Source organism: Chenopodium quinoa, unplaced genomic scaffold, assembly GCF_001683475.1.
Source record: "Chenopodium quinoa cultivar QQ74 unplaced genomic scaffold, ASM168347v1, whole genome shotgun sequence".
Taxonomy (NCBI): Eukaryota; Viridiplantae; Streptophyta; class Magnoliopsida; order Caryophyllales; family Amaranthaceae; genus Chenopodium; species Chenopodium quinoa.
In genome coordinates this window covers 1,616,594-1,639,038 of record NW_018742244.1, presented here as the reverse complement: position 1 = coordinate 1,639,038, position 22,445 = coordinate 1,616,594, and the positions used below count along the sequence as shown (strand labels likewise).

Genomic DNA, 22,445 nt, shown 5'->3' with positions numbered 1-22,445 from the left:
TTCTGTCACAATTTCCTATTAGAATATTAAGGTATATCAGATGAACATGCTCATCATTTCTATATGGCCGTACTATGAAATAAAATTAGTATTCCGTATTTATTTAATCAGCTTGTTCAAATGCTAAACTGTATGATTATGTATGTCGTCAATGGTATTGAATTGCTACTTACATTGTAATATGTTGACTTACTAAAAAGTTTATAATAAGGTTTAATAATTAGTGTCAATGCAATGATGCTAGTTAGTGGGTGTTTATGTAGGATAAAAAGTAGATGCTCAATATAAGATTATAGATGTTTGAATTATAAAAAGGTGATACGAGAAATGAATGGATTGTGAATGTTTAGGAATCTTAAGATGAAAAAAAGATGCTCATTTCATTTCTTATATGATGCTATCCATTATCAAAATCTTAGTAATTATTTATTTGTACAATCAATCAATTGTTGTATGAACCTTAACAATGTAAATTCATCATATACTAATATTTTAAAGTAAAATCCAACCTCGATTAGGTTCAAACTTAAAACTTAAATTAATATGCTTTACATGTAGGATTGTGCAAATAACAAATGGGACAGATGATGTAACGAAAATGATATGATATTAAATCTTAACCATGACGTGATTAGGAAGATAAATAATCTTACCATGAGAAAAATTGCCTAGCTAAATAATCCTATTTAGGGTCTGTTCATATTTATTGAACTAAACTGATTGGCCGGAGCTGAACTGAACTGAACTCAACTGAAACGAATATTTTATGAGAGAGGAAAATTAGGAGTGAGCTGAACTGAACTGAACTGATTGGAGTTGAATTGAACTGAACTAAAATTAAGTAAATGTAAACATGCCCTTAGATATGTATTTTAAAAATAAATTGATCTATTGTACCATGAGAAAAGTGTTGCAAACCCATGCAAAACCAACAGTTGGGATTAACATTTTTGTGCTTAAAACTCATGACACGTAATAAAGCATGAGCCCCTTTTCCCATTAACAAAATGCTAGTACTACAAAAAATATTTGTTTGATTTATTTGTATGTAGGTGAGCCATTTCATATTTGCCCCAACCCAAATTAGTGGGGCATATGTTAATGACCACTTTTAATCACCCATGAAATTTGTCATTATTTTTGTCAAGCATTGGTGCTAGCATATTAATTAACGGATAACTGTGATGAGAATGACACAGTGAATTTCTAATTTTGTCTTATTATTTTATACTTTATACTTGTCAAAATAATACTACCATTAATTAAGTGATATTATAATATTGATGGAAATATCATACTCCTTATGTATTTGCAATTCATTATGGTCGTTACATTTGTATGTTTCTAATTCACATCAATATATCATGAATAGTTCAGTTTATAACAAATATCTTATTAAATCTTCATGTATATATAGAAAGTAAAACAATTAAAGTAGTTACATCAAATACTTAATCTTGAGCTCTAAAATTACATCGAATGGATTAATTTTATTTTTTTTATGAGCTAACGGTTTAATCTATTTGTTGTTGTCAAGATATTGACCATATCGACAACAATTTGAACATCTTTAACCAAAAATCCAAAAATATCACCTAACCAAGACTCTTGAATCTTGACTATCTCTATTGAAAAAGTGGAATTACAAAAAATGTTAAATTATGATGCTTTAACGACTTTAACTCATAAAATTTCCCCCTGAAATCGACAATATCATTCCCGAAACACATTAATCTCCAAAAATTTAGCCCACCTTTACTTAATTGCTAATTAATTAACTCAATATAAGACAATTATCTCTGACAATATAATCTCCACTTCACACTCCATTTCACACTCCACTTCACTTCACTTCCTCCCACTCACTCTCTCTCTCCCCTCCAATGGCGAAACTGAATAACCTCCTCCCACCATTCCTTCTTCTCCTCCTAACTCTCACCTCCGCCCAACCCGACCCGGAAACCCGAAAAACTTACATTATTCGGGTCGACAGAACCGCTAAACCCACCGTCTTCACCACCCATTACCACTGGTACACCTCCGAATTCACTTCCTCGGAATCTGAAATTCTCCATACATACGACACCGTTTTCCACGGCTTCTCCGCCGTGTTAACCGCTTCACAAGCTGAAAATCTCAACAACCACCCTTCTATTCTGGCGGTCCTCGAAGACCGCCGCCGGGAACTCCATACGACACGGTCCCCACAATTCCTCGGACTAAGAATCCAACGTGGACTCTGGTCGGAATCCGATTACGGGTCTGACGTCATCATCGGAGTCCTCGATACTGGGATATGGCCGGAGAGACGCTCCTTCTCCGACCAAAACCTCGGCCCTATTCCCAAACGATGGAAAGGAACCTGCGAAGTTGGTGAGAAATTCGGCAAAAATAACTGTAACCGTAAGATCATCGGTGCACGATACTTCTCCAAAGGACACGAGTCCGCCTTCCCCGGGATTACCGTCGGAAACACGACGTCGGCGTTGGAGTTCAAGTCCGCGAGAGACGCCGACGGTCATGGGACCCACACAGCATCAACAGCAGCAGGGAGGTACTCGTTTAACGCCAGTATGAACGGTTACGCTTCTGGGGTTGCTAAAGGTGTGGCTCCTAAAGCAAGGTTAGCTGTTTACAAGGTTTGTTGGAAAAATTCTGGTTGTTTTGATTCTGATATATTAGCTGCTTTTGATGCTGCTGTTAATGATGGTGTTGATGTTATCTCTATTTCTATCGGCGGAGGAGATGGTATTTCATCTCCTTATTATCTTGATCCGATTGCAATCGGGTCATACGGTGCCGTTTCAAGAGGGGTGTATGTGTCTTCCTCTGCTGGGAATGACGGGCCGAATACTATGTCGGTGACGAATTTAGCACCGTGGATAACAACCGTTGGAGCGGGGACTATTGATCGGAATTTTCCGGCGGAGATTGTTTTAGGAAACGGGAAAAGAATCTCCGGCGTATCGCTTTACTCGGGTTTACCCTTAAAGAAAGGGTTATACCCGATTGTTTACCCGGGTAAAACGGGTTCTCTGTCTGTTTCTTTGTGTATGGAGAATTCTCTGAATCCAAAAGAGGTAAAGGGTAAAATTGTAATTTGTGATAGAGGGAGTAACCCCAGGGTTGCGAAAGGGGTGGTTGTTCAGAAAGCTGGTGGTGTTGGGATGATTCTCGCTAACGGAGCATCTAACGGTGAGGGATTAGTAGGTGACGCGCATTTAATCCCAGCCGTTGGTGTTGGATCCGACGAAGGAGATTTAATCAAAGCCTACGCTGCAACACGATCACCGAAAGCAACTATCAACTTTAAAGGAACCGTCGTCGGAATCAAACCGGCGCCGGTGGTGGCGTCATTTTCCGGCAGAGGACCAAACGGGTTAAACCCGGAGATATTAAAACCCGATTTGATTGCACCCGGAGTTAACATTCTTGCGGGTTGGACCGAAGCCGTGGGTCCCACCGGGTTAGACGTGGATACCCGGAGAACGGAGTTTAACATTTTGTCCGGCACTTCAATGGCGTGCCCCCATGTAAGTGGAGCTGCGGCATTGTTGAAATCGGCGCACCCTGATTGGTCGCCGGCGATGATAAAATCTGCAATTATGACAACAGCTAGTCTTACTAACAATCAGCTGAAGCTGATGACGGATGAGGCAATCCCTGGGAAAGCTTCTAATGCTTATGATTACGGGTCCGGGCATTTGAATTTGGAGCAAGCTCTTGATCCGGGTCTTGTTTATGATATTACTAATGATGATTATGTTAACTTCTTGTGTGCGATTGGTTACGGGCCGAAGACGATTCAAGTGATTACTAGGAATCCTGCTAATTGTAATATGAAGAGGAAAGCGTCCCCGGAGAATTTGAATTATCCGTCGATCGCGGTGTTGTTTCCGGGTTCTGGGGTTACGAGCAAGACGTTTGTAAGGACGGTGACTAATGTAGGGGATGATGTGAATGCGGTTTATAAGATGAAAGTGGAGGTTCCGGCGAAGGGGGTGGCAGTTTCGGTGAAGCCAGATACATTGGTGTTTAATGAGAAGGTGAAGAGGATTACATTTACTGTCAAGGTTACGGTGGATAGTAAGAATTTGAATTTGGGAGATACGGGTGCGGGTTTCGGTTCGATATCTTGGGCGGATGGAAAGCATGTGGTTCGGAGCCCCATTGTAGTGACCCAAGTAAACCCATTGTAATCTAGTAAAGGAGAGCATTGATGTATTATAGGGAAAGAATGAATGGTATGTTACTTTGTTTGGTTGGATCACTTTGATGCCAATGATCAAAAGATGGGTGTAGGATTAGAGCCATTTGATCATGAGTAACTTTTGATCGATTTTTTTTTTTTTTAATTTATTAAATGAGTTGGTTTGCTTTTGCTTTTGGGAATGGGGGTTATGGGTTCTGTCTTGATATGATGATGTTGTAATTATAAAAAGGCAATGTTGTTTGTATAAAGACAGGAAAAAGAGAAAGTATAAAGGAGTGATGAGTAGTATTGTAGTACTGTCCGTAGTGTAAACAGATGTTGCAAAATTGAAGTCATCCTTTACATGACATTGATACTGCTGTCTTCTTGTAGCAATTTTGGTACATTTAACATTTCACATGAATGTTGTTAGTGTCCTCTTTCTGTTAACCAAGTCAAGTATTTGTAGATATGTGAGAGTGTGAGACTCATTTCGTTGTGCATTTTAGGCTTCATTTTGCCAAAATTAATCCCACTTGAATGGACCATTCACCCATTGATACTTTATAGCATCAAATTTGTTAGGAGTAAATTTAGTAAGCAATACTTATGTCCTACAGTAGGGGTATGGAAATATAACTTGGATTGAGGAAAACTAGAAGGGTAATAGATTTCCATAGAATGTTCACTCAATGGTTTGTAAAATTTGACAAAAGATGTGTTGAATCATAATACCAAGTTGGTCTATTTTATATGATGATAAAGACATGTATGAGTAGTTTGCAAAAATCTCGATAGGTAATACGACTTTATTTTTAAGGAAGCAACACATATGTTATGTTATGTTACAGTATCAATATGAAAAGCTACCAACTTAAAAATGTCTAAGGGTTTGAGCTTTTGATAACAATTTTAAGAAAACTTGGTTTTTATAATTATCACAAATTCACAAGTATTGGTATATTATACTCTATTAATCTATTTCAAACTAAAAAATCCATGCCAACTAATTAAATTAATTAGCCATTTGTACATTGTACCATTAATGACCCCATGTAATACTTGCACAATCAATTTAATATCTATCAAATTTTATCACTTGTAACAAATTTTCCAATTCACACTCTCATTTAGGACCTATTCTGATTTACTGAACTGAGCTAAACTGAACTGATTAGAGCTGAACTGAATATTTTATTTCCTCCGTTTTCTTTTAGATGAAACACACCCTTTAGCGCGGTAATTAAGAAAGGTGGGGTTTACATGATATAATAACCTTTAAAATAGGATGAGTGGTTGTTATGAGTGTAATTTAGTGGGTCATGTGCTTTAAATAAGGAAAATAGTATAGTTTTTCCTTAAAGTAACTTTCCTTTTATAGTGTGTTGCAAGTATTGTGACATTTCCTTTTTAGGGAAGTGTTGCAAGTAAAAGAAAATGGAGGAAGTATAAGAGAAGGAAATTATAAATTGAACTGAAATTAAACTGAAGAGAACAAGCCTTCAGAAAACATCTCCAAACCACAAATCACTAACGCGATATGAAATATTTTCAAGTAAAATTACAATAAACCAAAAATAATAATAATAATAATAAAAAAATTAAATCTTATTTTTTGTAGGCTCATTAATGTATTTGATTGGTTCCATTTCCAACCTTAATTTGATCTAGGAAGAACTTGCAAAAGTGGCCTTAACTTAACTCATAGTTAATGGACCACTAGAATGGGCTTTTCACACCTTTGTACTTGTACACAATAAAAACACCAACCTCTTAGATTACTTAACCCAATCAAACAAACTAACCAACGTGTCACGTAAAAAGCGCGGGAACCAAACTCTATCCTTTAAGAAAACACCTTTACTTGTCCTATCTCCTATCAACAAAACACGTGCCACTCCTCCACAACACCACGTGACCTCCCTCCATTTCCTTTGCCACTAATCCCACCTCATAAAACCCTCACTAAACCCTGCACCCATTTCACCGTCTTCAATCCATTTCTTCTCCTTCATTCTTTCAAACAATTTCCAACCAAATTCTCTCTCCTTTGACCAATCATTGACTACTGAAACATGGGCAAAAATGACAACCCTTCGTCCGCCGTTGACGCAACAGAGAAGCTCCTGATCAAGATCCCAGCCACCATAGTCCACCTCATCGACAACCAGCAAAGCGTCGAGCTAGCATTCGGCGATCTCGAAATCATCCTCCTCCGTCAAAACGACGCTGATGTTGCCGTTTTAGCAAGAATCGGAGATCAACTCCAATGGCCATTAACAAAAGACGAAGCTACCCTCAAACTAGACGACTCTCACTACTTCTTCACACTCTCCTCCAACGACGACGTTTTGAACTACGGGTTAACCATCCCTTCAAAAGGGCAGGAAACTCTGCTGAAAAAATTGGACTCGATTTTGGAGAAGTACAGTGGGTTTAAAGAAGAGAGGGTGGATGTAGAGGTGGAGCGTGAAGCGGGTGATTGGTGGGTGGCGGCGAGGGAGGTGACGCCGGAGGAAGTGAATAGGGATGCGGCGAAGAGAGAGAAAATAGAGGAGAGTGCAGCGGCGTATTGGACGACGTTGGCGCCGAATGTGGAGGAGTATAGTGGGTGTGTAGCGAGGATGATAGCGGCGGGGTCGGGGATGTTGGTGAAGGGGATATTATGGTGTGGGGATGTAACAGTGGATAGGTTGAAATGGGGGAATGAGTTTTTGAGGAAAAGGTTGGGGAAGAAAGAGAATGCTACTCGTGTTAGTCCTCAGTGTTTAACCAGGATTCGAAGGTTTGCTTTCTTAGTTTTACTTGTTCGTTTTGTTAAGTCCCTACAAATTTGTCCCATATATTTTTTTTAACTGTTATCTGTGTTAGTTTATAGATTGAGTTGTATCTGTCAATGGCTGTTTAATTAATTGTTTTACTTTCCTGATCCCTATTTCTTTGCCCCGTATTTTCCTTCAATATAAATGATAATACTCTATTTCTTTATATTATAAGTTTATAACATTAATGGTAAATTGGTAATTGGATACAATCATTGATAAAGGCCTAAACTTTATAAGTCATACTTCATAAGTTGTCATATGTAATTATAAGTGTAATATGATACTCTGTTATAAATACAGCGTGTAAATCATGTGTGGATGGAGTTAGTAAAATTTATGAAATATTTTAAAACATAAGTAAAGTTTATTGTATTTAATTTTGAATATAATTCTACATTTTGTGTCTTTACTTTTCCTCAATTTTTTGCTGGTCAACTGAGCTGTAAAGTCAACTAGTCTTGGAGGATTACTTCGTAATTTCGTATGTAACTCAACAAAATGAACTAGCTAGGGTGAAATCTGTGGTTTTTGCTGTAAACAGTAAATCCATGTTAACTTTCTCAGTAACATGAGAATTTGATGTGGTTAGGGTGAAGAGCATGACGAAGAGGTCAGAGGATGTTGCAACCGCAATTCTTTCAGGGGTTATAAAGGTGTCTGAGACTATTACAGGCTCAGTTGTGAACTCGAGAGTAGGAAAGACATTCTTTAACATGATTCCAGGAGAAATTATCTTAGCCTCACTCGACGGTTTCCGTATGTCTTCATCTCGATCCCTTACTCAGCAACCGAGTTTTGAGAGCTATGATCCTTTAGAAAACCATGACTGCATTTCTAACATTTTTTTTTTGGGGGGATGTTTTTAACAGAGAAAATTTGTGATGCTGTTGAAGTTTCTGGAAAGAACGTTATGTCAACCTCTTCCCAAGTTACAACAGACCTTGTTACGGAAAGGTATTACACTTGTTTTATGCTATGATTGTATAATTCGAACTAGTAAAAATGTGAAGGTTGCCTATTCTAGACTCCTTACATAAGAACTATGTTGTATTGGTGAAATCTTTCATAACTAATGTTGTAGGTACGGAGAGGAAGCAGCGAATGCGACACACGAAGGGTTAGATGCAGCAGGACATGCTTTAGGAACAGCTTGGACAGTGTTTAAGTTGAGGAAGGCTTTGAATCCAAAGGGTGCTCTTAAACCCAGTACTCTTGCTAAAGCTGCTGCTGGCAAGGTCAAGAAATCTCTATAGAATACTCCATTGAATGTAATTTCATTTCTAAGCCTTTTTAGGGATAGTAGTGCACTTATGCATGTGCCAAAGTTTCATAACACTGATAGATTAATAATGGTTAAGGTTAATGAACTGAATTCTTTTATTTCTTAGCTTATTTTGTTAGACGCTTAATTCTCATTACCTTGATAAGAATTCTGCATTATATGACTTCTTTTCAGTGTAAATAGTCAAGTTTAATTCTGTTATGATTATTTTGGCTTATTCTTTTCTTGATTATTGATTCGAGTCACGCTTTAATTTAGTTTTATTGTCTTTGGTCGGATTCGTTTTTGACAGCTCTTGAATATAGGAACGTCTAATAAATAGTCCATGTCTGACCCTAATATTATGGCTGTGGGCCTATTGTGGCTTTGGGACTCATCCCTTCTTTGGCAGACAACGTTATACTATTAGTTTCTCCCTGGTACAAGTTAATAGTTGTCATTGGGCTAGTGGGTCCAATTTATAAGAAAAGGCCATATTTTCATGCTACTAGTGTTTGGCCTGCTTGCGTCTTTTTTTAATAGACTTCCAATCTATGATTATTATTAACTCAAACGCCTCAATGAGCCTATGATACAGCTTCACGTGTTCATCTATCTAGTTAATTATATTACAATTATCAAACTGTACAAATGATGTTCCTAATTGCTTTTGCATATATGAATGATGAATCCACACATACAATATACTCCTTATAACTCTGTATAAGAAATTGAAAGTTACCTCTTAAAAATAAGCAATTGTGATTAAAATATACATTGAGACTGTAGTAATTTCCTATAATTCCCTAATTTATCGGCTGATAAATTAGGAAATACTGTATACAAATATAAATGAAATCATCTTGTACGTAGAATTATCGTATTACTTTTTATTGGTCAATCATTGTTGTAAAATTTTACTTGCGTATATAACATCACCCGGTCACCTTCACCCCCGCTCCCTTTTTCTTAATCTCACTGTTTAATGTGCATGTTTTTTTTTCTTTTTTTTCCGACATAAAATGTGCACGTTTCTTATGTATAACATATTAACCATCACAATTCATATTCATAAAAATGTTTTGAAAGTCTAAATTCTGTTATAGAAGTTGAGTGCTTGAAGTCGTGAAGTTAGTTGAAAGCACATTTAATTTGCTGCGATAACACAAAACAAATTGAAAAAGGAAGCAGAGGGTGTACGTTTGTACAACTCCTACTAATGTCTCTAGTTTGGTAGAAACCACATGGTTTTTGGTGGAAATACCTTTCATTAAATCATGCGCATATTTAGAGTTTCAATTGTATACACAACTCACCTAAATTTTGGTAACATTATTGTCCCTGTATATTTGGTTTATGGTTTTATATAACATCTGGAGTAGAGCTGTTAAAAGCTGACCCGACGTGAAATATCGATCCTAACCCGTCTGAACCCGAAAAAAATGGTAACCCGAACCCGACCTAACCCGACCTGAAACCAACCCTAGAGCCGAGTTGACCCGAGTATTTGAGACCCGAACCCGACCATAACCCGACCTAGAGAGGACCCGAACCGAATGTGACCCATAAATTATTGACCTGAACCGAGCCCGACTCGAACCCGAGAATGACCCAAACCCGATTTAACCCGCCAAAATCCGAATTCAACCCGACCCGAGGTCAACCCGACTCGAATTTAAACCCAACCTGTTACAAACCCGACCCGAAATCAATCCGACTTGTTATTGATCTGGCCCAAATTCAACCCAACTTGTTATTGCCCCGACCCGAATTTAAACTCGACCTATTACTAACCTGAATTTAAACTCGACCTATATATTACTAACCAGAATTTAAACGTATTTGAGGCTATATGAGGTGAGTGAGGTGAATCGATGATAGTGATTTTGTCTAATTAAATCAGCCAAATGTTTTTTTTTCTTTTTCTAAATTTATCTTCAAAATAAACTTCCATATAACTACTTATAATCCTTTTATTGATCCGTTTTTTCAAATTTTAGTATTCACTTGTTTATTTTAATATTTTTTTAAATGTTTTAAATTATGCAATTTGATTTGGAGCTTTAAAAAAAAATCAAAAAAAAAATATTGACTTGAACCGAACCCGACTCGAACCCGAGAATGACCTGACTAGGAAATGACCCGACATGATTATAACCCGCAAATTATTGACTTGAACCGAGCCCGATAATGACCCGACCTGATTATAACCCGCAAATAATTGACTTGAACCGAACCCGACTTGAACCCGAACAGGACCCTAACTCGTTTAAACCCGTAAAAACCCGAATGTTACCCGACCTGTTTTTCACCCGACCCGAATGTAACCCGACCTTTTATTGACCCGACCCAAACCCGATAAGATGTATGCCCCGACGTGACTCGACTCAAGCATGACCCAACCCGAACCCGACCCGCATAGGTTCCGACATTAACACGTACTGACCCGACCCGAGATGACCCGACCCACACTAACCCGACTCAAACCCGACCCATTTACCCGAATTGACAGCTCTAATCTGGAGTACTGCCATAAAATAAAATAAAATAAAAAGTAAAACCGACATAATTGAATATCTCTTCATCAAGATTAAAGCACTTTGACATCATTTTGATATATGTGGTAATAATGGGATGACGCCCAAATATTTCATGTACAAACTATATAGAAGGCTTTTACATTTGCAATATTATGATTAAGTTGATCAAGCTTTTCTCGTACTAAGAGTAATTATAAATAGCTTTAGGGTATGTTCACTTCACCTTAATTTCAATTTAGCTCAGTTCAGTTCGGCTTTTAATTTTCTTCTCTCATAAAATATTCATTTCACCTCTATTAAATTCAGTTCAGTTCAATTCAGCTACAATCAGTTCAGTAAATGTGAACAAACCCTTAATTGTAACTTTCTCTATGACTTTAAAAAATACGCGTAAATAAAACAGAAAATATATATAATTTTATAGTATTTTTTGAATTTAGCGTCTAGGCGTGTTTTTTTTCCAAGGGAATTCAGTGTTTAGGTTTTGTTAGGCGAATAAAGTTAAATTCCGACTAGCGGAGGATAGTTTTCACAATAGACCCTAACTAGGGCATACATGCCCTTCCAATGTACTTGTACTTAATTACACTCAATATTGGTAGGAAGATAATAAAGTTAAAAAAAACGTACTAAGTAATGAGGTAATCGAAGCAGGTAGGTGAAATAAATGAGATCGGGCCACTAGAATTGATGTGAAGTGGGCCTGACCTAAAAAAGAAAAGGAGAGAGTGAGAATGAGACAAGCCCATATTATGTAATAAAAGCCAGAATGGGCAAGTTCAATCATAAATGTTGACTTTTGACCTTTTTGGTGTGGAGGAGGAGAGATAAAATAAGGAAAATCATAAATCACAATGATCAAGTGAGGCAACCAATTAGAATCCATTTACCCAACAAACAAAGTGGATCCCATCATATCTTTTTTCTCCTGTGGATACCTCATGCCTCTTATCTTCTTTTCTTTATTCCTACCAAACCTTTTTTTTTGGTTTTAACTTCCTTCTACTTCTAGTCTCCTACCATCCTTACTTTTGCTATCTTGCGCTTGAGGTGTGTATTTATGCTAACTACTTTGTATGCTTCATTTATTTGTTAACCTCAATGAAGGATTTTTGGTGCCTTAATAGAATCTCGGGATGCTAAGGGCCTGTTCTGATCCGATTATTTTCAATTCAGTTCAGTTCGGTTCAGTTCAGTTTCTAATTTCCTTCTCTTATAAAATATTCAGTTCAGTCCAGTTCAGTTCAGCTCTAATAAGTTCAGTCAATCAGAACAGGCCCTAAGTTAATGGTTGGAACCATCTAAGTTAATTTTTCGACCTAGAAACGAATAAGGTTGGAGTGCTTCCCATGGATCCCACAACACCTCGAGTGGCTATCTAAGTGGTTGAAAAAGTCTAATTTTCCTTTAAATGGTCACTTTAGCTATTTACGTAAACACCTCACTCCATCAACTCAAAACCACCACGAGCCTTTACATGACAGTCTAGTTGTCGTTGATGGTCCCAATTAAATAACATTATATGACTCTGGGATGCATTCCCTACTATACCTCTATTTTACAACACTAGGTCTCGAAATATCTAAAATTGGTCCGATTTTAGATATTCCTTCAAATTTGGCCTTCAAAGAATACTTTTGGACGACTCTATTGAGGTGCTTTTTGGGGTTTGCAAAGAGCCTCACGAAGCTTACTTGATTTTTGAAACCATCTCATTCCTACCCTGGCCACCTTTTATGATCACGTCTTAAGATACCTTGTCTTGTCTCGCATTGATTTTTTAACCCTTGGAATAAAACTATATTGTTTTAAACCTAGCCACAACATCGAATCTATGAAGCAATACCCAAGTGGTGATGACCAAATGAAATAGTCATATTTATCACAAAGGTTAGATTATGTTGTATATCTATATGTTGATGAAAATGTGCTTATAATATTCAAAAAGAAGCTACAAGACCGTTCCTTAAAACCAACATAATTAATAAAGCTAGTAATAAAGAAACAAGTACCTTTCTATCAACAAAACTTCCAGAATATAATTGACTCGGGAAAACATTAATGAAGTACAAGTGTGTTTGATTAGTCAAAAATTAAGTAAATTAAAACCTATAAGATCTATGACTAAACCCCTACAAATTGGTTTACACATGATGAAAGTTTCGTGCAACAAAAGCAATTTATGTGCATGTTTCATATAATAATAATCGTAAAACTTAAGAAACAAGTAACGGTTATTTTAGGAAATTTTTCATCCAATTGGTTATATTAAAAGTTTTGAAATCACAGTCTACTAGCCTACTGTTAGGACTACGTAATTAGCTAGGTCCAATAATATGTACATGGTACCATACTACCATAGGATATATACTATGATTGGTAGTGTTAGGTACAGTTGCATGTTATGGACGGCTTAGTATATTCCTATTCAAGTGTATCTTTTTGAAATTTGGTTGAGTTTTTTGCCCTATGATAAGGATATGGACCATAATAATATGACATATTTATATAACTAACATGGGCATTGGAGAAAATATGAAAAAATGTGACGACTTTTTATAGTACGAATTTAAAAACCAGCTTGAATATAGATTGCAAACATATAAGATTCAAAGAACATTGGTAGGAAATCCTAAAATTAATAAATAGTGAACTAATATACTACCTCTGGATCATATTATATGCAACTTTAGGGTATTATATATTTGTGAGATATAAAAAATTCTAAAGTTGCATATAATATGATTCAGAGGTAGTATATGATGTTTTATGTTACATTTCAATATAATGAAAATCGATCAAGAATGTGATATTAGAAAGAACACCGACAAAGTTTATCATGCATGAAATTTAAAAACGAAGAAGCTAATTAATTAAGCACCCATACTTGTATGATATAGATGTACGTATCGTAGATTTGAGGGGTGACCCATTACACACATTTTCAACAAAATATATGTTAATACATGCAAAAGCAAAGGAGCTAATATCTGCCCTACTACTCACCCACTTATATTAACAATAATGAGCTTCTAGAATAAAGCAACTTAGTTTAAATAATATAATATAATGTTAGTTAGGGTTACTATAAAAGTATTGTTTTGCTTGACAGGATATCTAATTTTAATCAATTAGTGGTTGATGATTGACCCCATTTAGGACCCCCTTTCCTTCCAAAACATTATGTGGCGACAAGGGCATAAGTGGTACTGATATTTTCTTACTTAAGCAAGAAAAAGGAAGATAATGAAGGAGATTATTTATCCTTGTAATAACCCTAATATAGCTTATATAAGTTATGAAGTATTTGATTGATAATAATAAGAATAAAGTGCCACAAAATAAGATTATTATAAAGTGTCATGTTAAATCCAAACAATATCATTAACCAGCTATAGAAGCCGTACGTATTTAATTAGAATTTGATGGGTCTAGCTACACGCTTTATATAGATGTGACTAATCAGGTGGTGCGAGCTTTAGAGGCATAACTTTTTCTAAAATCGGAAATTATGAAGACTAGTGCAATCGAGCTACAAATGTAGAATTTTTAATTAAAATTCTTTGTCTTGTTTAAGTCTGATCCGAACATGTTCAATCTACCTCTAAATTATACAGAACTACTTGTTTTAGCCATATACATGTCATACTCCGTATAATAAATGATTGTAATTATTATACGGAGTACGTGTATGCAATTACATACGTACAATGAGTTCCTGAGTATGAGGTCTAGTTAACGAATGAATGATGTATAGAATTAGAAGCATCCCGGAAGAGAGGGAAATAAAAAGAGGGTCCCGAAGCCGCAAACAACGCACATCGGCACATGAGTCTAAGCATAGAAATAGACAGCCGCCAACAACCACCCTCAGCCTCAGATGAGATGATCATCAATAAATAAAAACTAAAAAAGAGAGTTGGTGCAAATTTTAGAGGTGGGTGTCACGTACAATTCTAACCTCCTATCCCTTTCTTTCCTTTTCTTCCTACATGTTGCCTTACTTAGTTTATCTCATTTCCTCCACTATTTTCTTACGACTATATTATCTAGTCTCTCTTTTTCCCTAGTCATGAACTAATAATATAAATAGAGAGATCTTATATTCTTTGGCCAAAATTGCCTTTGATTGTGCCACAAAAGGTGGCTCGTTACGTGCAAAGGGTTTGAGTCCGACCTAACTTTTTGCCTAATCTGATTGATTAGGCCAGAGTTGAATTAAATTAGTTATTTCGGGTCTTAAAATATGCATACGTAAGGATGTATTAGCTAGTAATCCAAATTATGCATGTGTCCATATTCGATTTTGTATCAACTTTTATGATGAAATGTATATGTACTATAATTTAACTTTTGATTTTTGATTATTATTAACTCTAAATAGAGATACTACATATATAATGCAATGTTGAAATACAAACTAATTTAAGCTAGAAAATGGGGTTTCTTGCTACAAGGGCCCAACACCAAAGTCATGCATGTGATGTTGGATTGTTGGTGAGAGTTGAAGGTAGCATTAACTTACATACAATAAAATGACACAATAATAATAAGCCATTGATAGAGAAAGATGCAATAACATTATAACAATAACAAATAAATTAAATTAAATTACAAAAATTAAATTAGCCTTGCACATTAGAGGGAAAAATATCCCATGGAAGGTTCTATTGTCTACCTAACCCATTTTGAAAAAGGAAAATGAAAAAAATGAGAAGTTGAAAAGTGAGTTTGCTCTTTTCTGTGTAGGAAAGGCCACTGTTTTTGGATATTCTTGATTTTTTTGGTTTAATTTCATGTCATCATGTGTCCTTTTTCCCTTGTGGTCATGGATTCATCTTTGTCTTTGAATACTTTTTTATCATTTTGGCTGAATATTTGTCCAATTCTTTGTCACTTGAATTTTCATTTTAAGAAAATTAGATGCGATAAGAATGAAGAAATTTTAGTAATTGATGATTTGATTTTCATGTTGAATAGTCATACTCCGATACTTAGTTAGGGCATGTTTTGATTTACTGAACTGAATTGGACTTAAATGTGCTGAACTGTTTATGAGACAAGGAAATTAAAAACTAAACTGAGCTGAATTGAATTGTTTATGAGAAAAGGAAACTAAGAACTGAAATTAAACTGAAGAGAACAGACCCTTAATCAATAAGTGTGAGACACTAATTTTGAATAGCTAGCTTATTGTTTTTTCCCGGCGTTGAGTGTCCAACTACTACTAGAAGTACGACTCAAAGCTAGTGAGGAGTGAGAATTTTCTCCATGCAATGATTGCAACCAATGGTGTCTTTAGGCTCACTCATGTACTCATAAGTCATAATAGTCTTAAGGTACAAACGTATTCTTCCTAAGAAATAATTAGGCTATACTATAATATAATATATGTTACGTGGTTACTGGTTGTACATACAAAAATTGAGAACTAGGACGCAAAATTAATAACGATAGACTTCCTCAAATCCACAATCAAATTGCAATTTCAGATTTGATCGATCATCATTAGTTGGTCAAGAATGAAGAATCTTGTTTGAGATTTGTGATTGAATCCTAAAATTTGATAAGTGGAATACGTAGTGGACTCCACCCACGCCAACTCGCCAAGCTAAGGCTGATTTGTTACATACTTCGTAGTTCGTACGTTTGTATGCATGTATATATCGTCAGTCGTCTATTTGTGTATGTTTGTATCAAATTCCATTAAAGTTTTTCTGTACAGATAATTTTATAAACTTTTTTTTTGGGCAGGTAATATATAAACTAGCTTAAATACACATGAATTTTGCCATTTTTATGGTTGACTTTTGCATAATGTATTCATGTTTGGTATGTAAATGAAAAGAAAAAATAATGATGTAAACGAGTTTAAATATATGGAGTAATTTAATTTTGTAAACAGGTTTAAATATATGGAGTAATGTTAATCAATTTCCTAATTATAAATTGATAGTAACATAAACAAATTTGAATTTATGAAGTAATTTGATTTTTTAAGAAAAAATATCTTGTTGAAATTTAGGAGATTCCAATCATATTTTCGCCACATATTTCTTTTTTCTTTTTTTTTCATAAATTTCTATTATTACTATCCATTATTATCGGTTTAAGTGGTAACGAAAAATTATCTACAAATATGTTGAATTTGAAACAACAAATCTCAATCAGACCAAAAAAATATGTTTTTGATGTCTTTGACCATTTAATAATATGTTGAATTTGAAACAACAAATCTCAAGTGAAGATTGTGAGGTAGACTCGGATTGCATATTGTTCAATATAATGATCAATCATAATCGCCTACCCAAAATGTCACTACATTGAAAAAAATAAAGGAAAATTATTCACCTAAGAGATAAAATAAATATTGACTATAGAGTGTAATTTTCTATCTTTCAAAAAGAAAAAAAAAACATATAAATTAATAAAAATTAAAAAAAATAGAGTGTAATTTTCAACGTTGTTTATGAGTTCCATGAAATGTATATGTACTATAATTTAACTTTTGATTTTTGATTATTATTAACTCTAAATAGAGATACTACATATATAATGCAATGTTGAAATACAAACTAATTTAAGCTAGAAAATGGGGTTTCTTGCTACAAGGGCCCAACACCAAAGTCATGCATGTGATGTTGGATTGTTGGTGAGAGTTGAAGGTAGCATTAACTTACATACAATAAAATGACACAATAATAATAAGCCATTGATAGAGAAAGATGCAATAACATTATAACAATAACAAATAAATTAAATTAAATTACAAAAATTAAATTAGCCTTGCACATTAGAGGGAAAAATATCCCATGGAAGGTTCTATTGTCTACCTAACCCATTTTGAAAAAGGAAAATGAAAAAAATGAGAAGTTGAAAAGTGAGTTTGCTCTTTTCTGTGTAGGAAAGGCCACTGTTTTTGGATATTCTTGATTTTTTTGGTTTAATTTCATGTCATCATGTGTCCTTTTTCCCTTGTGGTCATGGATTCATCTTTGTCTTTGAATACTTTTTTATCATTTTGGCTGAATATTTGTCCAATTCTTTGTCACTTGAATTTTCATTTTAAGAAAATTAGATGCGATAAGAATGAAGAAATTTTAGTAATTGATGATTTGATTTTCATGTTGAATAGTCATACTCCGATACTTAGTTAGGGCATGTTTTGATTTACTGAACTGAATTGGACTTAAATGTGCTGAACTGTTTATGAGACAAGGAAATTAAAAACTAAACTGAGCTGAATTGAATTGTTTATGAGAAAAGGAAACTAAGAACTGAAATTAAACTGAAGAGAACAGACCCTTAATCAATAAGTGTGAGACACTAATTTTGAATAGCTAGCTTATTGTTTTTTCCCGGCGTTGAGTGTCCAACTACTACTAGAAGTACGACTCAAAGCTAGTGAGGAGTGAGAATTTTCTCCATGCAATGATTGCAACCAATGGTGTCTTTAGGCTCACTCATGTACTCATAAGTCATAATAGTCTTAAGGTACAAACGTATTCTTCCTAAGAAATAATTAGGCTATACTATAATATAATATATGTTACGTGGTTACTGGTTGTACATACAAAAATTGAGAACTAGGACGCAAAATTAATAACGATAGACTTCCTCAAATCCACAATCAAATTGCAATTTCAGATTTGATCGATCATCATTAGTTGGTCAAGAATGAAGAATCTTGTTTGAGATTTGTGATTGAATCCTAAAATTTGATAAGTGGAATACGTAGTGGACTCCACCCACGCCAACTCGCCAAGCTAAGGCTGATTTGTTACATACTTCGTAGTTCGTACGTTTGTATGCATGTATATATCGTCAGTCGTCTATTTGTGTATGTTTGTATCAAATTCCATTAAAGTTTTTCTGTACAGATAATTTTATAAACTTTTTTTTTGGGCAGGTAATATATAAACTAGCTTAAATACACATGAATTTTGCCATTTTTATGGTTGACTTTTGCATAATGTATTCATGTTTGGTATGTAAATGAAAAGAAAAAATAATGATGTAAACGAGTTTAAATATATGGAGTAATTTAATTTTGTAAACAGGTTTAAATATATGGAGTAATGTTAATCAATTTCCTAATTATAAATTGATAGTAACATAAACAAATTTGAATTTATGAAGTAATTTGATTTTTTAAGAAAAAATATCTTGTTGAAATTTAGGAGATTCCAATCATATTTTCGCCACATATTTCTTTTTTCTTTTTTTTTTTCATAAATTTCTATTATTACTATCCATTATTATCGGTTTAAGTGGTAACGAAAATTTATCTACAAATATGTTGAATTTGAAACAACAAATCTCAATCAGACCAAAAAATATGTTTTTGATGTCTTTGACCATTTAATAATATGTTGAATTTGAAACAACAAATCTCAAGTGAAGATTGTGAGGTAGACTCGGATTGCATATTGTTCAATATAATGATCAATCATAATCGCCTACCCAAAATGTCACTACATTGAAAAAAATAAAGGAAAATTATTCACCTAAGAGATAAAATAAATATTGACTATAGAGTGTAATTTTCTATCTTTCAAAAAGAAAAAAAAACATATAAATAAATAAAAATTAAAAAAAAAATAGAGTGTAATTTTCTACGTAGCACGTATAAAATAGTTGCATGTTTTGATTAATAGCAATTCCAATCTTAGAAATTGAATCCTGATGACGAGGAAACCATTATAGAAGGTAGCCAATCACTTAATTTTGATGGTCAACTTATTGACTTCTAATTAGGTATGTATATAGGTGAGGCCAATCACTTAATACTTCAATTCACATACCCACGTGTCCACATCTACATCAAATTTCCTTTTAAAAAAAGGGTTAGTTTATACTTTTTGTTAACTTTCAGTATTATATAGTAGTATATAATTGGTCAAATAATTACATTGTACACATTATGTCTCTTGAATGATCCATTCAATATGATGTGGAAACTAATGAATTGATTAACAAGGAAAATTTGAGTCTTATTCAATAATAAAAATCTAGGTTGTATCTTGTATGTTTAATCTACATTGAAAAGGTATATGTGAGGTATTTGAGGTTTATATATACAAAGTACACATGTATGATTTTGAACTATTCATCTTTATATTTTTTAACACCGAGCCAATATTCTAATCAAGTCATCATCAACATTAAAAATACGTATAATTTGAGTAATAATACGTACTTAACCTAATGAGTGAAGCAAACTACAACGGTAAAATGTCAATAATGGTGAAAATTTGATTTAAAAAGTTATATGCATCAAAAAGAGAGGATAATTATGTTAAATTATTATTGATTGGTATATCATGATAATAATACCGCACATAAAGACTAGAGTGTTTTGGATAATTCTTTAAATTTAGTTTAAGGATTTTGTACAACTTTTAATTTGATTTTGTGTAACCATTAACAAAATTTACTACGAATTAATTATAATTATTATACAAAGTATATATTTAGCTAGTATGCAGTACTTGGCTTGGACTTCCAAAATAGAACTAATCAAACCGTCTTATGTAAGAATATTGTGAAATATAATACTCCTTCAATTATTTGTAGGAAGTAATTAATAATAAAAATAATAAAGATGAAAAGGAGCTCAAAGAAAACGCACGCAAGAGATGAAGCCAACAAGGATTCGTCACTTCTTTCAGTTTTACTAAAAAGACAGGTTTGATTGGATGTTAATATGATGATTAGGTAAGATATTAGGGTACTAAATCAGGCAGATTAACCCTTTTTTTTTTTTTTTTTTTTTTGAAAAAAGGCAGATTAACCCTTTTATTTAATAAAATTCCATTAATTTATTGTTAATGCAATAAGTAATGTAAGGAGTGTGTGTATCCAACATCTATTCTCATCCTCTCAGAGCTTATCCATCATATGACATCAACTATCAAACCCTTTTCCTAATAAAGACAAATTCATCACCCCCCAAAAAAAAATAAAAATAAAAAATAATAAACAAAACTTAATAAATAATACTCCAATATACGTAATAGCAACTTTGGTAGATATCAAAATTCGGAGTACATATCATGCATGTACAAATTTTTTAATCTATTGCGGTTCGTTCGCTTGGTTAATCATTCAAATTTCAAATAATTTATCCTTTTTAAAAAAGTTTAGATCTATTTTCTTTGCAAGTGCCTTAATTATTATTGCCAATAATCTTCTGAATAATATAATTATCCATGATTCCATGCTAATATATACATATGTACGACTAGATCTCTATTGACAAAATTATTGAGCCAAAATTTAATTTGTGGTATATGTGGATCGGAAAAACTTTAATGAATGTATTTTGACTATGGAGCTTAATTATCAAATTATATCTCTTTTACTTGCTACTTGGAAAAATATTCCTACATATAACTATATAAGCATACTTATTTAAAAAAAAAAAATAATAATAATAAAAAAAAATTGTATAAGCATACATACACCGCCATAACCATTTATACAATAATAATTTTAATCAATTAATTTTTTTTTATGTTAATCAATTAATTATATAGTCATATCATTGAAAAAAAAAATTGTCCTAAACAGCTCTTAAGATTCTAAGATTAAAAAAGCCAAAATGCAACAAAATAAATTTATATACAACATAAATTGTATTATTGCAATTATATATATATTAATAATAATAATTACTATTCTTCTCAACAACCACCACCTCATCTTAAAATGATAAATTCTATATGCCCTTGAAATCAACCCTGCCTTAAGTATGTTACGTGACTTAGCTTAATATTAAATACTTCATTTTCCTACCATTAAAATTAATTAAAATTACAAAGTATACATACATGTCCAATAATCACACCTTGTTGTGAAAGATCAGAGATACCCCTAAACATGCATCAATGCATGTACTGTAAATGAAATATTTTGAAATTTCAAATATAGATCATATATGAAGTATACTGCATTGTTTTACATTTCAACGAGGAAAGATAAAAGAAAGATTATTGAAGTAGGTAGTGTTGCTAGTGTTGTGTAATCACTCACAAAAACACCATAAAAATTAAATAGCCTATTACACCCAACATTAATTAAAGTCATGAACCCACAATAATAGACCCAAATCTTCAAGACCCCTTTCTAACCCAACAACATCTTTACAAAGAACCTTAAAATTCTGAACTGTTTCTATGAATCTATGATATGCTAATCTACTTTCACTTCACCACAATAATCAATTCTCTAAAGATTTCTATTGTTCAAGTAACCTAAGTGAAGTAGAAATAGACTAGAGGTTGGTGGTAAATTGACACTTCCTTATGTCCTTATTGCAATCTACTTCACACATTGCTAATACGAGTAACTAGACCCAAATGAAATACGTAGTATAATTGAGAATATTCAAGCACTCCTATGTTATGTCCTTAGTAATAAAAAAAAAAGAGACAGAATCGCCTCAAAATTGATTTTTTAGAAACACATTACTAAGCACTTGTACCAAATGTCTAAATCTAAAAATTATACGAAGTATTTCTAGTCAATGATATTCATATACTCATTCTCTTAAAGTGTTGTACGTGAAATTGAATCTTTTTTATACGCATTGTTAAGATAAACTAACAAGAAAACACATAAAATCC

At 33.6% G+C, this 22,445-nt stretch overlaps 2 protein-coding genes across 2 annotated transcripts; both read left to right on the top strand.

The window, feature by feature from the left end:
* The first annotated feature begins 1,715 nt into the window (after nucleotides 1-1,715).
* On the top strand, nucleotides 1,716-4,588 carry LOC110739366 (subtilisin-like protease SBT1.6). The gene has a single exon (XM_021919824.1). It carries the CDS (start codon nucleotides 1,884-1,886, stop codon nucleotides 4,197-4,199), a length of 2,316 nt encoding a protein of 771 aa, XP_021775516.1. The 5' UTR covers nucleotides 1,716-1,883; the 3' UTR covers nucleotides 4,200-4,588.
* An 862-nt stretch (nucleotides 4,589-5,450) lies between these two features.
* On the top strand, nucleotides 5,451-8,404 carry LOC110739356 (protein EARLY-RESPONSIVE TO DEHYDRATION 7, chloroplastic-like). The gene is made up of 4 exons (XM_021919820.1): nucleotides 5,451-6,977; nucleotides 7,607-7,773; nucleotides 7,887-7,971; nucleotides 8,099-8,404. Exons 1-4 carry the CDS (start codon nucleotides 6,268-6,270, stop codon nucleotides 8,268-8,270), a joined length of 1,134 nt encoding a protein of 377 aa, XP_021775512.1. The 5' UTR covers nucleotides 5,451-6,267; the 3' UTR covers nucleotides 8,271-8,404.
* The last annotated feature ends 14,041 nt before the right edge of the window (nucleotides 8,405-22,445 follow it).